This window comes from Heptranchias perlo, chromosome 28 (genome assembly GCF_035084215.1).
Source record: "Heptranchias perlo isolate sHepPer1 chromosome 28, sHepPer1.hap1, whole genome shotgun sequence".
Taxonomy (NCBI): Eukaryota; Metazoa; Chordata; class Chondrichthyes; order Hexanchiformes; family Hexanchidae; genus Heptranchias; species Heptranchias perlo.
The window spans coordinates 36,336,136-36,355,843 of NC_090352.1; the positions used below are offsets into that span (position 1 = coordinate 36,336,136).

Below are 19,708 nucleotides of genomic sequence, written 5' to 3' on the forward strand. Positions count from 1 at the left end.
ACCTATATTATATATGTATAATTTATTTGTTATTGACAAAAACTGATGAAAAAAGTTTCATATAAATACTGCAAGTTTGGCCAATAAGACCATTTCGGTAGTATGGCAGAAGCTTTGTTCCAATAAATGCATGATAGACTTAGCTGACTATTGGGTGACATTTATTTCCTCACAAGCTGTCAGAATGACACAGGTCCCCCTTCCTCAGGTGAGAAATGATAAGAAGTCAATGTAAATATTATGTTAATAAATAATATCATTGGATAAAACGTAAGTATTTGTCCAGATAAACAAATATCTATATATTGGAAAAAATTGCACAAAGCACGTACTTCTTGTCCGCAAACCTTACTTCTTATTGTCACAATTTTTGGTCACATTTATCTGTCAACAAGTACCATTGTAAATTTCTATGTCAATATTTCTCATTCAGTTTTGCTATGTCAGCTGTCACCATGTAGTTGCAGGCTCTGGCCAGTGGGTGGATCTATAGTTTCTTTGTGAGTTTCCAAAGTCTACCAATTGCTCTGTCATCTTGTTTACTAAAAAAACTTATAACCATCAACTGAACCATGGACAGCACCAAGGGCCATTTAATAGTAATATATTAACGGGCCGAACTCCCTTTGCTGATCCAGCGTGTCACTTTTGTTAAAACATTACACTTAATATGCCACCTCTTGTTGTAGTTGTATCTAATTTGCATAAAATAATCCTGCTAATCATTGCAGGTAGATTCAGGCCAAAAATGTGGCAAATAACAAGTTTATTTTGTTTTCCTGCTTAGGAGTTTCTGGATTATGTGCTCTCACATCCTGTGAAATACGTCATGGGAGAATGCCTGAAAAAAAAGACGTTGAGGCTTACAAAAGAATACAGCAGCATTGTAATAGAAATGTGGGATGGACATTACTTTGATGATGAACACTGTGACTTACCGGTGAGTTTAGAAATTTGGAAGTGTTGTTATATTGCAGCTGTGGCCTTCGCAGAGCACGCTAACTGAGCTGCTCTCTTGCAATTATTTTTATAATTTAGTTTCTGTGGCTGCAGACGTGAATCCATGATGGTATGTTTCCTCCCTGGTGCCAGGGTCAAGGATGTCACTGAGCGGCTACAGAACATTCTGAGGGGGGAGGGTGAACAGCCGGCGATCGTGGTCCATATCGGTACCAACGACATAGGTAGAAAGAGGGATGAGGTCCTGCAGGCAGATTTTAGGGAGCTAGGAAAGAGATTAATAAGCAAGACCTCAAGGGTAGTAATCTCCAGATTACTCCTGTTGTCACGCGCGAGTGAGTATAGAAATAGGAGAATAGAACGGATGAGTGCGTGGCTGGAGAGATGGTGCAGGAGGGAGGGCTTCAGATTCCTGGGGCATTGGGATCAGTTCTGGGGGAGGTGGGACCTGTACAGGCCGGACGGGTTGCACCTCAACAGAGCTGGAACCAATGTCCTCGCGGGGAGGTTCACTAGTGCTTTGGGGTAGGGTTCAAAATAATTTGGCAGGGGCATTGGCACCAGGATGTAGCATTGGAAAGGAGAAACAAGGATTGGGAGAGACAGATAGCACTAGAGTAAGAAATAGTACAGTATTAAGTGGGATCAGACTAAGAGAGAATACAAGAAGGTCTTAAGATATGTTTACAATGCATGTGTGTAAACGCACAAAGCGTAGTAAACAAGGTTGGTGAATTGCAGGCGCAATTAACCACATGGGAATATGATATTGTGGCAATAATGGAGACCTGACTCAAAAAAGAGCAGGATTGGGTACTAAATATTCCTGGATACAAGGGGGGGAAAAAAATTGGATAAGGGCCGTTTTTGGGCGTAGGTCGCGTGATGTGCTATTACCCCGCGCCCAATGGCCCCTGTGCAGGCAGGACGCGAGTTTCGGCCGGCTCGAGGACTCACCTGCAATCAGCGTTCCATTCTGGGCTTTGCACATGGAATCAGTGCAATTTGCACTTTCCACCACCAAGGGGAGCTCAATCTCTTAAAGGGAGAGTGTTTCTTAGAAATCTCTTAAAGGTAGGCTGATACCTGTTATTTGCTGAAAATAACAGTCTACTGTCTGCACGGAGTCTGAACGGAGATCAGACATCGCACATGTAAAACACAGATGCAGGTCCCATCCCTATGTTTACACACTGATGAGTTATGTTAAAACATTGAATAAAGGTTGCGCACTACTAAATCCCACATCCTCCAATCTGCACACCAGACCTCACCAATCTGCCAATCTGAGTTGGTACCAGGCCTGCTGATGCACCAGAGACCTTGGTTCAAGAGGTGGACAGAAGGATAGACATTTTATATCCGCAGAGTGGGGTGGGGGGTTGGCAAATGACCCTCCAGACATGTATCCAAAAGGCAATGGGAGGCAGCGGGGGACGAAGTCAATGCCAAGTGCACAGCATCATGAACATGGTTGCAGTGCAGGAAGAAGTTCAATGCTTTGACATGAGTGGTCAAGGTGAGTGAGGTCAACTGTCAAGTGGCGTCTCCTACCAACTGCACCACGCACTACACCCCCCAACACCCACATACCAAAAAACTCTTTCCATCAGTACTCAACTCTTGCAACCAGATGCTTCCTCTCACCCTTACACATTACCACTGATGCAAGTCGCCCATCCACAACTCACACGCCACACATACTGGCAGCTATTCAACCATGACTGGCACATCACCCAGACACACGTCCCGCTTTCTTGCAGGAGAAGGTGGCGCAAATCAGGAGGCAGCAAGTAGCAGTGGCATTTAGCCCCTCGAGCTTCTTCCACCATTCAATGAGATCATGGCGGACCTGTGACCTAACTCCATATACATGCCTTAGCCCCGTATCCCTTAATACCCTTGGTTCACAGAAATCTATCAATCTCAGATTTAACATTCACAAGTGAGCTAGCACCAACTGCCGCCTGCAGAAGAGCGTCCCAAACGTCTCCCACCCTTTGTGTGTAGAAGCATTTCCTAACTTCACTCCTGCACGTCCTGGCTCTAAATGTTAGGCTATGTCCCCGCATCCTAGTATTCAAGTCTAGGAGACGTAGGAAGCAATAATCCAGCCACTAACCTGTAAATCCTACATGGTCCCTTTAAATAGCTCTGGTGGGGGGTCCTCCGGACGTTCTAAGACACGTTCAGATGGTCGGAGTTAAGACTGTGCGTTGGGTTGAGCGTTAAGTCCCAAAATGGTGTCTTATCACTTTAAATCAGCGTTGCACACTGATTGAAGCCATTTTCTCCCTACTTTATATGATTCCAGCGTTCGTTATCTGCGCCTGCGCTAACTCCTATACCAAGATGGCGTCCGCGGATGTCACGCTGGTAACGTGTGTGCGCATCCAAGACGCCATCTTGGATGTCAGAGAGACCATATATCGCCAAAATAATGGGCGCTACACGGCCCAATTTAGCACCCAAGGAGTTCAGGAAAGAAAGGGAAGGAAAGAAAGGAGGGGGGGTGGAAGTATTGAATAAGGAGAATATTGCAGTGCTGGAGAGAGAGGATGTCCTGGAAGGGTCAATCTATTTGGTTAGAGTTAAGAAACAATAGAAGTGCCGTTACACTACTGGGCGTATTCTATGGGCCACCAACTAGTGGGAAGGATATAGAGGAGCAAATTTGCAGTGAAATTACAGGGAGGTGCACGAGCCATAGAGTAGTGATAATGTGGGACTTCAACTATCCTAGTGTAGACTGGGATAGTAATAATGTAATGAGCATAGAAGGGAGGAATTTTTGAAGTGTGTTCAGGAGAACTTTCTTGACCAGAATGTTTCCGGCCCAATGAAGAAAGAGGCATTGCTGGATCTGGTTCTGGGGAATGAGGTGGGCCAAGTGGAGCAAGTGTCAGTGGGAGAACATTTAGGGAACAGCGATCATAATATCATAAGGTTTAGATTAGCTATGAAAAAGGACAAGGAGCAACCTACAGTAAAAATACTCAATTGGAGAAGGGCCAATTTCAGCGGGATGAGAACGGATCTGACCCGGGTAAATTGGAATCAAAGATTGGCAGGCAAAACTGTAATTGAACAATGGGCAGCCTCTAAAGAAGTGATGGTTCAGGTACAGTCTAGGTACATTCCCACGAGGGGGAAAGGTAGGGCAACTAAAGCCAGAGCTCCCTGGAAAACGGAAGAGATAGAGAGTAAGATGAAGCAGAAAAAAGGGGCGTATGACAGATGTCAGGTTGATATTACAAGTGAGAATGAGGCTGAATATAAAAAGTTCAAAGGAGAAGTGAAAAAGGAAATATGAGGGGCAAAGAGAGTGTATGAGAATAGACTGGCGGCTAACATAAATGGAATCCAAAAGTCTTCAATAGGCATATAAACAGTAAACAGGTCGTAAGAGGCGGGGTGGAACCGATTAGGGACCAAAAAGGAGATCTACGCATAGAGGCAGAGGGTATACCAAGGAAGAAGATGCTGCCAAAGTCACAGTGAAAGAAGAGGTAGTTGAGATACTGGATGGGCGAAAAATTGATCAAGAGGAGGTATTGGAAAGGCTAGTTGTACTTAAATGTAGATAAGTTACACGGTCCAGATGGGATGCATCCTAGGTTGCTGAGGGAAGTAAGGGTGAAAATTGCAGAGGTGCTGGCGATAATCTTCCAAACATCCTTGGATACGGAGGTGGTGCCAGAGGACTGGAGAATTGCAAATGTTACACCCTTGTTCAAAAAATGGTGTAAGGATAAACCCAACAACTACAAGTCAGTCAGTTTAACCTCGGTGGTGGGGAAATTTTTAGAAATGATAATCTGGGACAAAGTTAATAGTCACTTAGACAAGAGTGGATTAATTAAGGAAAGCCAGCACGGATTTGTTAAAGGCAAATCATGTTTAACTAACTTGATTGAGTTTTTTGATGAGGTAACAGAGAGGTTTGATGAGGGTAATGCGGTTAACATGGTGTATATGGACTTCCAAAAGGCATTTGATAAAGTGCTACATAATAGGCTTGTCATCAAAGTTGGAGCCCATGGAATAAAAGGAGCAGTGGAAGCATGGATACGAAATTGGCTAAGTGACAGGAAACAGAGAGTAGTGTTGAACAGTTGTTTTTCGGACTGGAGGGAGGTATACAATGATGTTCTCCACGGGTTGGTACTAGGACCACTGCTTTTTTTTGATATATATTAATAACTTGGACTTGGTGTACAGGGCACAATTTCAAAATATGCAGATGACACAAAACTTGGAAGTCTAGTGGGGAGGATAGTGATAGACTTCAAGAGGACATAGACAGGCTGGTGGAATGGGCGGACATGTGGCAGATGAAATTTATCGCAGAAAAGTTTGAAGTGATACATTTTGGTAGGAAGAATGAGAAGATGCAATATAAACTAAAGGGTACAATCCTAACAGGGGTGCAGGAACAGAGAGATCTGGGGGTATATCTGCACAAATCTTTGAAGGTGGCAGGGCAGGTTGAAAAAGTGGTTAAAAAAGCATACAGGATCCTGGGCTTTATAAATAGAGGCATAGAGTACAAAAGCAAGGAAGTTATGATGAACCTTTATAAATCACTGGTTCGGCCACAACTGGAATCTTGTGTCCAGTTCTGGGCACTGCACTTTTGGAAGGATGTGAAGGCCTTACAGAGGGTCCAGAAGACACTTACTGGAACGGTTCCAGGGATGAGGGACTTTAGTTACGTGGATAGACTGGAGAAGCTGCGGTTGTTCTCCTTAGAGTAAAGAAGGTTGAGAGGAGATTTGATAGAGGTATTCAAAATCATGAAGGGTCTAGATAGAGAAACTGTTCCCATTGCAGAAGGGTCAAGAACCAGAGGACATAGATTTAAGGTGATTGGCAAAAGAACCAAAGGCGACATGAGGAAAAACTTTTTTACACAGCCTGAGGGGGTGGTGAAGGCGCAGTCAATCCTTGCTGTCAAAAGGGAATTGGATGAATACTTGAAGGGAAAAAATTTGCAGTGCTACTGGGAAAGGGCAGGGGAGTGGGATTGCTCTTGCAGCGAGCTGGCTTGAACTTGACAGGCCGAATGGCCTCCTTCCGTGCTGTAACCATTCTATGATTCTATGATAATGTATAGCAAGTCTTCCTATAAACTTGCTGCACTGAGAGGGGCCCCAACATTCTATGCATGCTCAGGCTGGCCCTGGCATTTTGACCACCACACATACCCACACAGTCATAATGTCACAACAGAGATAATGAAGATGTTTGTGTGTGTTGACATCATGGGATAGGTTTTCCTTCTCGCTGCACCTGGGGAACACTCGATTCCCAGGCACAGCAAAGAGGAAATGGGGATGCAGTCCCACTGCGTCAGTTCTCTGCCACCACTTGGGACTTCCAGGGCTTCCTAAACGCGGCACAATTGGAACAGCGCTTCCAGCAGGTGCAGGCTCAGAGTAAGAATGATAATAAGTCGGGAAGGGGCAGCCCTAGCACTCACGCCTCACTTTCCACTCAGTGGACCCATGGGATGCCAAATGGAGAGGCAGCCCAAAAAGGTAGGTGGCGGGGCCTACACCGTGACTCCCTGCAGGCCAGAGAATCTGCGGGAGGCCCTGGGAGCAGCCCAAAGATCAAAAGAAGCAAGAGGTAAGTAAATAATTTCCCCCGACCTTCAGGCCTCAGCACCATCTGGTTGCTGCTCTCCAGCAGGGGATGGGTCTCTGCCAGGCGGGCACTCAGGTCACGCAATAGGTCTGACCAGGGAATTCTGGGAGCAGAGGTCCTGGTGCCTCCACACCGCACCTCCAGTGTGCTGCACCAACGGGGCACCCATTGGGACCCCCGAGAAGAAATCTCACCCCCAGGAGGCATCAACATGTTAGCACTGAAACGCACTCCTGCTGCCACAGTACAATGTTTTACTAGCCCACCAGTCTAAAAGAAAGAAAGAATTTGCATTTATATAGCACCTTTCACATCCCCGGTGTGTCCCAAACCTAGTGAATTACTTTTGTAGTGGAGTCACTTTTGTTATGTAGGCAAACATAACAGCCAATTTGCACAAAGTGAAGTCCCACTAACAGCAAATGAGGTGAATAACCTGTTTTGGTAGTGTTGGCTGAGGAAGGAATGTCAGCCAGAAAGATGTGGCAGTTTTATGTTGATTGGTGGCCAGCTATAGGAGACCTGGAATATGTTGGAGCCAGCAGCTGAAGAACAGTATAAAAGCAGGCTTTAGAACCAGGGAATTGGATAGCAACATTGATGTAAACACTCTCCTTTGACCTTTAAGACCTAAATTTAAATCAAATTCAAACTGATGAGATGAAAGCTTCTTCTCTGTGTTGGCCACAAGGTTCTTACAAGAAATAGATAAGTTTGGGAAGTCTCAACCCAGTTTCTAATTAATATGAGGTCACAGCACAAATTGCCCAATATTTTGACACACATTGATACTAAACTGGCAGTCTCACCTCGGATGTCTGGTGTGGGAAATGGAAAAAAATCACACTGGTATAGTAGGGGACACTTTACTGAAGTTGGATCAAAGACATTGTTGGGGCAAGGTAGATGGAACCTTACACTACATATTGCCATACTGTACCTGATCTGGGAGTGATTGATGCTGATACTTGTGGCAAAAACGGAAAAAAATTGCAATCTCCAACAATGACATCCCTTGCCTTGGCAAGGATGGAAAATATGTCCAAAATGTTGTCCTGGCCAACATTCTTCCCTCAACCAACACCATCAAAAATAAATTAACTGGTCATAATCTCATTGCTGTTTGTGGGATCTTGTAAAATGGCTACAAAGTTTGTCTACATGACAATAATCACTGTGCTTCAAAGTAATTAATTGAATGTGAACTGCTTTGGGACAACTTGAGAGATGTGATGAAGTGTTATATAAATGCAAATTCTTTCTTTCTTACTTTCAAAAAATATATAAAACAGAATTTATAACTTTTGATTTTACTGTTTTAAGAATTGTTGCAGCAATTATATCCTTCCAACTGTGTACACTACTTCATCAAAACTCCTCGCAAGAATGGCAGATTGATTTGAGCTGTCAGATTGCTCTGGCAGTCAAACCTGCCCAGGATTATAAAGCAAACATTTTAATTGCTGTTCTGATGGACTATTTAATAAGATCAATTTTGGACTGTGTTGTGCTCAGGACTTCTGATTTTTAATTTTAAAAACCCACCAAATGTTCCATGACTTTTTTAATTAATTAATACCAGGAAAAGTTATCCCTCCCCCCCAAAAAAAAATTCTCCCACCAACTAGTCATTAGTGACCATGTTTGCAGTGAACAAAACAACAATTTGCACTTTTAAAGCACTTCTCACAAAATGCTTTATAGTGAGGGACCCAAAGAGCGAGAGAAATTGGGGGAGACTGCTAAAAGCATGGCCAAAGAGGTAGATTTTGAGGATGCTTTTAAAAGGTAGGAAGTGAAGGGGCTTGTTTGCTGAAAACTCTGCCACTGCTGGCAGGTTGCAAGAAAGGAGAATCAACTCAGAAGAGCAGAGAGTGCATTTGGGACATAGCGTTGGAGAGGGTTGTGTAGGTACAGAGAAGAGAGGACAAGAATTTTGAAGTCAGCATGTTGGGGACTGAGGTGCCAATGGAGGTGAGTAAAGACAGGGAAGATAGGAGTGTGGAATAGGATATGAACTGCAGAGGGCCGAACGAGTTGGAGCTTATGAAAGGTACAGCTTCGAAGCAAGACGAGTGTTGAAGAAATCAAGTCTGGAGGGAATTAAGTCTTTGGATGGTCATAGGTTAATGTTAATGTTTGAAACTGAAAATGCCAGGTCACTGTATATCTGCTGTTTGATTGCTCTGTTTTCGTTTCATCCACATCAGGTTATTGATGACCTTCTCACAATAGATAAAATGAATAAATTTCTGAAAGTGCAATCTAGCAAGAAGGGGAAAGACATGACACAGCTTGTCCTGCAGAGTCTAGATCGGAGAATCCAGAAAACAGGAAGAAATCACCCTGAATACAAATACGAGGAACAGTTCTTTGAAGAAGCAATGGCAGAGACATTCTATGCGCTTGTGGTTAGTATAACCATATACTGTGCATGAGGTCTGTCGAGGAACAACAGTGGGTATTACAGTAATGGGTTCTCTGTTACTGACCTGTCTCTGTGCTACAATCAATGTTATGTTGGCATGGTTAATGGGAAAATTCCTTTACTGTGAATATATTCTCATGCATCAATTAGTTCCTAATTATAATTAAATCCATATTGAAGGGATTTATTTGAAGAACTATAGCTGTACAATGAGCTTATCCTTGAGTTTCCATAACAATATCAAAACATCATAATCATTGAAATAATGATTTAGGGCTAAAAACACAATTCTTTCTTCCTTACAATTTATTTTATTACATATCTCCCATTTTCCCTCCTGAAATTTGCCCCTTCCTCATCTCCAGTTGAGAGGATGGCCTGGAGACCAGTTCCTGGGCTTCTACCAGTGCCATTCTATCATAGGCTTCAAGGAGGTGCACTAGCAGCCCTGGGTGTCAGCTCTTTGATTTTTCCTTCCTGTGGAGGAGCGACTGGGCAACTTCCCACGCGATTGTGAACTTGTGGCGTAGTGTGTTAGAGCTCCAGCCCAGTCCCCCATCGCACTGCGGATCTTAAAATGCAGCAATATTAGAGCCAAACATTTTTTGCTTGTGCAAAGGCTGAGGCACTCAGATGTGACATTTCAACACCTGGCCCAGTGCTTTTCTTCCCCACCCCCAATCATCCTGCTTCAGTGGAGTGTCTCTCAGCACTGAGAAATGCTTTGCCAAGACAACTTTCAAAGCTGTTTTCTATTATTAAGATGCTTTGAGCTCACAATTTAAAGTGAATGAGAGCATTCAACATATTTTACTGTGATGGTTCATATTCTGATTTGAACTTTGCATCAAAGTAAGAAATGTAACAAGATCCAAACCAGACATGTTAATCGATACGTGCTTGGCTTATACCTTCTGTTCATACACACAAACACACCACACAATATTTTTTACTGGCGGCTAAATAAGGCTCTTTAAGTTACATTCCATCCTCTACCTTACTCAAAAAACTCTTCGAAATTTGAAGTTTGGTAAACTGTGAGCAAATGACTTAATGTTTTAAGTTAATTGGACCCCTGAAAATGTGTTGTATCCTTGAAGTTAAAGATGCCAAGTCTCTGAACTCGATGACATTTGACTCCACCAGGCTATTAATGATCCTGTGGCTGGATAATTTATGCTCCTATAATCAATGTGTAATCTGTTACGGGTCTCCAGGGATGACATAAGTTACCCAATGCCTGTAAGTCAAGAGATTTTTTAAAAACTGGACACGTATCCACTGTGAGTATCCATTCCGTGTTTTACAAAGATTATCTCTGTTCAGAAGTTACTTTTCCAACCCATAATGTATAGAAGAATGATATTTGGATTGTTTTCAGCGTGGTTCTTATGTGTAGTTTAGGGCCAGTTCACCACTGCACAGACAGCCAAAAAAGCAATCCGAGAAGTCTCAACCTGTGTTCGCTTTGGGCCAATGAACTGAGACAAGTAGTCTGCCAGGACGTGTGCTGGTAGAGGAAATTACATCATAACAATCCTGATGAAATGTGCATAAATGGACTATCCACATCTTGACCCATTCCTGTCTGAATTTCATCCAGTATCTTAAGAGAACTTTGGCCTGATCAGAGCCCAGTTAGGGACCAACAGTTTATGTTCAACATCCTTTCTCTTTCAGTGAGTCACTTCTGACAAAATTGGAAATTGTATTTTGTGAGCTGTATTTATTAGGGATACTAAAGTTGGCCTCAGTTTCACTGGGCAAACGAGGAAAAAAATTAGTAAAATTTTCCTCTCTCGATCACTACCCTTCGATTAAAAACTACCCCCCAACTTATTCTTAAATTCGTTCACTAATTCCAAACTCCTTCTTCTCTGGCCTGCCATCTACTGTGATACCTGTGCCTCAGTCAATATCTTCTATAACTTGTTCAATCACCTTTAATGCTCTTGTCCCCCTTAGATCCTGGATAATATCCCACCCTCACTGCACCCCTTGACATAACAGCCACTTCTGCGGCCTCAAATCTGCAGGCTATACGCTTGAGCATTTAGTGAGTGACCAGCCTGGCTGTCCACTACAAGATCTGGCTGTACCACCTCGAATTGTACTGCTGCTCCATCTCCCTGGCCAAAACTCCTTAATATTCCAAAATCATCCTGGAGAGTGGAAGTAACTCCAAACTCTGCACCTCCCAATCTTTACCTCAGGCTCAAAATGTGAGGAATTCATGGATTTTTCCATGCCCAAAGTCAAGGCTCTATCTTTTGTTGCCTCCTCTGATATTTAGCTGTGGCTCAGTGGTAGCACTTTCGCCTCTGAGTCAGAAGGTCGTGAGCACAAAATCTAGGCTGACACTTCAGTGCAGTACTGAGGGAGTGTTGCACTGTCGGAGGTGCCGTCTTTTGGATGAGACGTTAAATCGAGGCCCTGTCTGCCATCTCAGGTGGACATGAAAGATCCCACGTCACTATTTTGAAGAATAGCAGGAGAGTTCTCCCCAGTGTCCTGGCCAAAATTTATCCCTCAACTAACATCGCTAAAAAACAGATTATCTGGTCATTACCTCATTGCTGTTTGTGGGATCTTGCTCTGCGCAAATTGGCTGCCAGGTTTCCTACATTACAACAGTGACTACACTTCAAAAATACTTCATTGGCTGTAAAGCGCTTTGGGATGTCCTGAGGTCGTGAAAGGCACGATATAAATGCAAGTCTTCTTTCTTTTGGATGCGATAGTGAGTTATAAAGTTCACACAAGCACAGTAGGATTCAAAAGTTATGATTTTCTTTTTTGTTTTCTAAAACAGGAGACAGCACTAATGAATGCAGGATATGGACCTCTCTGAATGATAGCCGGATGGCGTGAGCTGCCTGTACGTGTGAAGAAAGGGACAGTACATTCAGAGGTGCAAATTTCATGGCTGCGAGGGATCTGTAGCCTTCTTGGAAACTTTTTTTTAAACTGCAAATAGGAAATCCTGCATGCACAGTATTTCTCCTGACAGTCCATGATCTTTTTTGCCTCTTTTTAACTTTTTTTTTCATGATTCAGGAGAAGTTTTAGTGAGAATATGACAAACCAAATAAGAGAGGACTTGTTGCCTCCATAGAGTGAACTGCCACTGATTTATAGAGTTCCTGAAGAACTCAAGATCAAACTGTAACCAGAAGATAGGATATTGCAAGAAGTTGTTTTTATGTTTCAAAGTTAAGAACATAAGAACATAAGAAATAGGAGCAGGAGTAGGCCAATCGGTCCTTCGAGCCTGCTCCGCCATTTAACAAGATCATGGCTGATCTGATCCCAACCTCAAATTAGGTTTTATTGCATTTAATGACAAAAGAATATAGGGGCGATTTTCCTGGATCTGCACCATGGATTGCCTGGATGCAGAAAATATCGTAAATTGGGAAGGTCAGGGCACTTGCCTGCCCAGAAACTGTCCAATGTTCTGTTTAAATTAATGGAAGGAAAATTAGGCAGATTCCTTTACAGATGTGCACTCCAACAAGCCCGATTTTCCAATATTCACTGTGCCCAAGCAATCCGGTGCAATTGGGCGCAGACCCAGGAGAATCTCCCCTAATAGTGGTAATTTGGTGAGGCTTGGATGCAGCTCGCTGGAGACTAATGTGGGCCAGAGAATTGGCGCTATAAGGAGATAGCCCTATCTTCAACCTTTGCTTGATGCTAGTGAGGTTCCAAGCTGGCAGCAAAACCTTGCAAAATGGCTATGCCTCTTGTAGAGAAAGAAACATACTAAGTGTACAGATTCTAATTTTCATACAGCCCTGTGTTTATATTTCCATTTTCCTCAGAGTGGTAAGTCTGAGGCACAGTAATAATTTGCAAAGTGCTATTTGTGTGGGACGGACTTGTTTGTTTTTTCGAGTGGTGGAGTGAGAAAGGGCAGGCTGGGTAAAGGGCCCCAATGATTAACCTCACCGGAGGCGTATTAACACACAAAAACAAGTCAAGGACCGAGAAAAGTACTTTCAGCCCACTAAAACCTGTCTCCCTGGCATTCTACCTCTCAGCCTGGCATCACCTGTGTTCTGAATGACCCTGTCTCTAATATCCTGCTTGATAGATTATTCCAGACATTTATCACCCTTTGCAAGAAGAAGGTCTTTTTGGTATCTGTGCCAAATTTACTTTTCACTAGTTTATATTTATGACCTCTGGTTCTACTGTGCTGCCTCATCTTAAAATAATATTCATGATTTACTTTATCTAAGTAAATCATGAATATTATTCGGAAGCCTCCGAAAGCTTGTGAATTTAAAATAAAATTGCTGGACTATAACTTGGTGTTGTAAAATTGTTTACTTTATCTAAGCCATTTAATATTTTATTTACTGCAGTGAGATTCCACCTTAAATCTCTAGCTGTTGAGATTGAGCTTTTTCAACCTTTCCTCATATGTCACCTGCCTTACACTCAAAATCTTCATTTTTGTCGTTCTTTGCACTTTCTCCAATGCTTACACATCCTTTTTGCGTAGTGACCAGAATTATACACAGTATTCCACAGGTGGTTCAATCAGTGCATTGTACTGTCCTAGAATAACCTCATTAAACTCATTCCTGGAACAAGTTTGCTGCTGCTCTAAAGTTTATGCTCAGCTTACAGCTGATTTTTATTTTATTCTCATTACAACTTTTCTTTTTACGTATGGACAAGACCCAGCACACTAAGGCTGGTTACTGTTGATCCAATTAAGCAACAGTGAATGACAAAATGCTCAAGTTGGTGAATAAAATTCATATTAGGTTTTACTGATGCTGGTCTTCCTGTTTTGTATAATGATGCAATTTTATGGTGGTGTTTTATTTATTTAATTATTTTGCTGACTATTTACTCTTCAGTGAGGGACAAGCATCCTCAGTTCTTTCCCCTTGGTCCTGCTTAAATCTGCTACTGAGGGGACAGGTGGGCAGCCTGCTCCCAAACCTCCTCCGAAGTCCCCTTTGGCTAGTTGCCAGGAGATGCATGGTCATGACTCAATGGCAACTTTCCATCTGATTTTCTTTCCCCTGCAGTCTGAACTTGTCCTTTCAATGTTCAAAAGGCTGAGGTTTCAAATGGGTCAATAATGTCCTGCCGTTTTGAGAACTACAAAAGTGCTGGGAGTCAAGCCTTTAACTCTCTAGCCCTAATGTCATCTGTTCTCTGACTTTGTAGTGTACTGAAATGACTACTTTCAAAGGGAAAGCTGCCTGATAAGAAAAATCCTCTGAACAGAATGATTTTCGTACTGCTAAGTCTGACAGCACGAGTCTAATGCCTTCAAAAGGGTCAGAATCTCTGTTACTGGTAGTCATCTCAGAAAAGGATGTAGAAGTGACTGCTGAGGAGCTAGGACAAGAGAATGAAAAAAATTACATTTTTTCTTGCCCTGCTGTTTTCCTCTTTTGGATTGCTTAGAACTGGGCATAGGGTCCCCTCTGGGGATCATTTTTGGAACGTCTTTTAAGTTTTGTTGATGTCTGTACCTCATCGACCTGGTCCTTGAAAAGAAAGAAGCAAAAAGTTTGGCTATTCACAACATAAAGTGTACATTCGTATGGTGATCCTCACACAGACAAATGTTTCAAAAAGCTGGACATCAGTCAGCAAGAGAAGAGTTTTGGAGGTGGGGGGATACTGAAGGTGTGGTTGAAGTCTTTTGATGCAGAGAGAGAGGTAGAAAAGCAAAGTGGTTTTGAGAGAAAATTTGAGAGCAGAGGTTGTAATCCCAGACAAATCAGCCTCCAATGGTAGAGCAGAGGGGGCAGGAACTGTAATAATCCGAAGTCCGAGGAACACAAGGTGAACGAACGTAGAGCTGGTAAAGCTTTCCCAGATAGGATGGTGCAAGACCATAGAGGAATTTGATATTTATTGCAAGCGTCCAGTTAATATGAAATTCTTAACAAGGCTAATCATGTACTAGGATGCAGCTCAAGGGCATTTGACTATATGTCAAAACAAGTTATTCTAACCTTATATAAATCATTGCTGAGGCCAGATATGGAATATACTGGGTTCAGTTTTTGGCACCATACCTTTAAAAGGAAATTGATGTCTTGAGGAGATGTAAGAGAGCAATGACAGCGATGACTGTGGGACTAAGTTATGAAGACAGCAAACTCATAGACTGAACTTGTTTTCATTAGAAAAAAGAGGGCTGAGAGGAGACACGCTAAAAGATGGTTCAAGTAGGTTGTTTAGCTTGACTATGAACACAGAAACTGGAGGGCACGAGTGTTACATTTTTGGGTGTTTTCTGTCCCTCTTACTCTGGGTACTTTGGCTTCTATATTTTAGGTTGCATTCATAGATGAGTCTTAACTCCCTACTATCTCAAGAGTATCTTCATTGACCCTGATATCTACGTAAGTTTTTGATAGCAAGCCTAGGATAATGAATAGAAAATCTTTCCATGAATTACTTTAGCAGTTAATCTATCCCATGCTTCCACAGGAACTTTCATCCATCCACAAAAAGTGGTAGAGCATCGCAACACCAGAACTTATTTTAGACCTTAACTAACAAGTAATCTTATTGGACAGTAGGTGAACAAGTGGCTATATTACAGTAATATCATACACACATATATACAACAACATATAGTTCCAATAGATATTATACTAACCAACTCTTTGCAAGAAATCAATAGATGAATGCAACCTATGATAATCTATCATACTGTAATTAATATAAGAACAGGTCTGAGGCTGGGTATTCTGCGGCGAGTGACTCATCTCCCGACTTCCCAAAGCCTATCCACCATCTACAAGGCACAAGTCAGGAATGTGATGGAATACTCTCCACTTGCCTGGATGAGTGCAGCTGCAACAACACTCAAGGAGCTCAACACCATCAAGGACAAAGCAATCCGCTTGATTGGCAGCCCATCCATCACCCTAAACATTCACTCCCTTCACCACCAGTGCACCGTGGCTGCAGTGTGTACCATCCACAGGATGCACTGCAGCAACTCGCCAAGGCTTCTTCGATAGCACCTTGGCGAGTTGCCCAAACCCGCGACCTCCACCACCTAGAAGGAGAAGGGCAGCAGGTGCATGGGAACACCACCTCCAGGTTCCCCTCCACACACCATCCAGACTTGGACATATATCGCCATTCCTTCATTGTTAATGGGTCAAAATCCTGGAACTCCCTACGTAACAACGTTGTGGTAATACCTTCACCACATGGACTGCAGCGGTTCAAGAAAAAGGCCCACCACCACCTTTTCAAGGGCAGTTAGGGATGGGCAAGAAATGTTGGCATTGCCAGCGACGCCCACATCCCGAGAATGATTTTTTTTTAAATCAACCTTTATATGTACAGATATTCTTCTATTATACTTTCCAACTGTGGGATGTAATTGGTCTGAACTTTTTCTCTGAAGATATCAAACCAACACAATGAATTAAACAGCTCAATTTACTTAAATACCCCTTAAACAGTTACAAGGGCTTGTTGGGTTTAAATAACTGTCAGCACAATTTAATAGGAGCTGACAGTCACACAGCGTGTTTATATTTGATACAGGGCTTCAAGAAAATCTACCCAGAAATAACCAAACAAAACTCCATAATATTTGTAGCCGGTTATCATTGGGAATATGATTCTGACTACAGGTGGTTTTTAAATTACTTACGCATTGTGGCTGAATTAAAGAGACTGCTCTTATACAGAACCTAGACAATAAATGCTGCATTAATGTCACAATAACATAATGTGGAGATGCCGGTGATGGACTGGGGTTGACAGTAAACAATTTTACAACACCATTTCCAACAACGTTCACCTGAGGAAGGAGGAAGCCTCCGAAAGCTTGTGAATTTAAAATAAAATTGCTGATTTCCAACAACGTTCACCTGAGGAAGGAGGAAGCCTCCGAAAGCTTGTGAATTTAAAATAAAATTGCTGATTTCCAACAACGTTCACCTGAGGAAGGAGGAAGCCTCCGAAAGCTTGTGAATTTAAAATAAAATTGCTGGACTATAACTTGGTGTTGTAAAATTGTTTACAACAATAACATAAAGTTAACAAGCCTCAAATAAAGCTTGAGTTTCGAAGAATTATTTTCCCATTTTTCAAATGTGTGAAATAGACCCCTGGATAAAATAGTTAACATTGTGTCAACCTTTAAAAACAGGAATTGTATTGAAAGTTATAAAGCTATGTTAAGATATAATTAACTGTTGTGTGGAACATGGTGGTTGTGAGCTGATGGAAGCATAATGCCATGGAAAGCAGCTTATCGAGGGTGTACAGTATAGAATTTAAGATTAGATAGTCTAGACTTTTGCTTGATTTGCCTTTGGGTAGCAGGGAGAACCTTTCTGCAGGAGATCAAATGTATAGGGTAGAATCCATGACAAGGCAGATTGTATTTAGTCTATGGAAAGAATGGGCTTGTTGGATTGAATGGCCTTTTCTCATTCTGTGTTTTCTTATGATCTTCTCAACAGGAGTTTTTCCTTGGACAGTGCCCAATGGGAACTGGGTTGAGCACCCCTCCCCCCAGTTCAGTATACATAGGATCCTTGAAGACATAAGAGACTTCCATCCCATCAGTCTGGGCTGGATTTGAGTCGAGGTCCCAGAAGTGAAAGGCTAGTGTCTAATCCAACAAAACCCGTTTGTAAAATCTGGCTGTATTTTGTTATGGAAACTGTACTGAACAATCTAATCTTCGGTATGAATACATATTTCAATTCTGAAAAGGTGTATAATTGGAACTGGGGGGAAGTGGTGCTCAACCCAGTTCCCATTGGGCACTGTCCAAGGAAAAACTCCTTTTGAGAAGATCATAAGAAAACACAGAATGAGAAAAGGCCATTCAGTCCAACAAGCCCATTCTTTCCATAGACTAAATACAATCTGCTTTGTCATGGATTCTACCCTATTCATTTGATCTCCTGCAGAAAGGTTCTCCCTGCTACCCAAAGGCAAATCAAGCAAAAGTCTAGACTATCTAATCTTAAATTCTATACTGTACACCCTCGATAAGCTGCCTTCCATGGCATTATGCTTCCATCAGCTCACAACCACCATGTTCCACACAGCAGTTAATTATATCTTAACATAGCTTTATAACTTTCAATACAATTCCTGTTTTTAAAGGTTGACACAATGTTAACTATTTTATCCAGGGGTCTATTTCACACATTTGAAAAATGGGAAATAATTCTCCTAAACTCAAGCTTTACTTGAGGCTTGTTAATTTTATGCTCATTGTGACATTAATGCAGCATTTATTGTTATCTGTGACTCTTTGTATAAGAGTGGATAGAAACCTCATGTCATTATCATATTACATATAGTACGAAGTTAAATTCTCCCCAGGGTTTAGGGTGGTCCCTAATAAGTGAAAATCTCAGTGTATTTTATGCATTCAGTTGTAAGGAGCAAATGAATTACAGTTGGGGATTATGTAATAAAGATGTTTGCCTTGCATTAAAGCTGTATTTATTTTTACAGCTTCAAGGCATAATCTTGTTGTCAAGGATTCATTATGTTATTTTTTACTTATCCAACATCACTGCTAGTGAAATCAATAAAAGAAAATAGCCAACATATATTTAAAATAGAAAGCTTTTATTTGTAATAAATGATAAGTTGTTTGTAGTATAATGGGAGTTTTGAAATTACAGTTACACTGGAATGCTTTACTGTTGAAACCCTGTTACTTTCAAACTAATTGTGACCACCTTTTGTTCATGTGTGTAACTGTGTGTATTTGATTTTTAAATAATAACAATTTACATTTCTAAAAGTGCTCATGTACAGAAAGCATTTTACAGGGGAAAACATTGGATGCTGAGCAGAATGGACAAAGCGGGAAAAAAAAGGTTAGAGTTTGACCAAGCTTTTAGTCATTGCTCCTAATATCTCCTTTTTTAGGCTCAGCATTGATTTTCATCTGATTATGCCTGTGTGAAGGGCCTTGGGACATTTTTCTACCTTAAAGACGCTACATAAATGCAAGTTGTTGTTGTAGGGTGGAAGAACTAAAGGCTGGTTGTGAAGAGGTTTAGTAGTGTGATGAAGTGTACATGCACTACCAAACTATAGGGCACTAGGACCATGGGGAGTGGATGGTGACGACCAGCTTGGCTCCCAATAAGTAATCTCAGGTGGCTCTGATTAAGTAAACAAGCAAGGGATTTATAAAAGCTAATGTCTCAGCTCAGTGGTATACTTTCAGGGTGTGGAGATGCTGGTGATGGACTGGGGTTGACAATTGTAAACAATTTTACAACACCAAGTTATAGTCCAGCAATTTTATTTTAAATTCACAAGCTTTCGGAGGCTACCTCCTTCCTCAGGTAAATACTTTCAGGGAGGAGAGGTGTGTGTGTTTTTTTTTTCTTCCCTCCCAATAATAAAAGTGTGCAGGTGTGATGTGCTTTAGTTGATTAGGTTGAATTGGTGTTGAGAACCTGAAGAGGTGATACAAGTGTTAGCCATCCTGATATGAGGGGTACTTGTTCACTGTAGGAAACTTTTGAAAGCAGGAGATGGTAAGGTGAAGGGATTTGGGGAGGGAGTTTGAGTGGATGCCAACATAATGACTGAACCAGCCTCCAATGGTAGAGTAGTGCAAGTGGGATATCGGTGGTACAGGCTGTATGCAGAGATGTACGACTGCAGGAGATTGCTGAG

At 42.0% G+C, this 19,708-nt stretch overlaps 2 protein-coding genes across 5 annotated transcripts in view; both read left to right on the forward strand.

Annotated features, from left to right (window-relative positions):
• Positions 1-13,821, forward strand: part of LOC137299233 (uncharacterized) — an 81,789-nt gene extending 67,968 nt beyond the window's left edge. The window contains exons 27-29 of the mRNA XM_067967895.1: positions 788-940; positions 8,820-9,020; positions 11,850-13,821. Of these exons, the coding sequence (XP_067823996.1) occupies positions 788-940; positions 8,820-9,020; positions 11,850-11,888 (393 nt within the window). The 3' untranslated portion in view covers positions 11,889-13,821. The remainder of the gene's footprint in view (positions 1-787; positions 941-8,819; positions 9,021-11,849) is intronic.
• A 1,331-nt stretch (positions 13,822-15,152) lies between these two features.
• Positions 15,153-19,708, forward strand: part of med13a (mediator complex subunit 13a) — a 153,158-nt gene continuing 148,602 nt past the window's right edge. The window contains exons 1-2 of one of the 4 annotated variants that reach the window (XM_068008495.1): positions 15,153-15,243; positions 18,820-18,894. The gene's annotated coding sequence lies outside the window, so the exon portion shown is untranslated. Of the gene's footprint in view, positions 15,244-18,739; positions 18,895-19,205; positions 19,372-19,641 lie in introns of those variants that run through there. The other 3 variants (XM_068008496.1, XM_068008494.1, XM_068008497.1) reach the window with 3 other exon arrangements.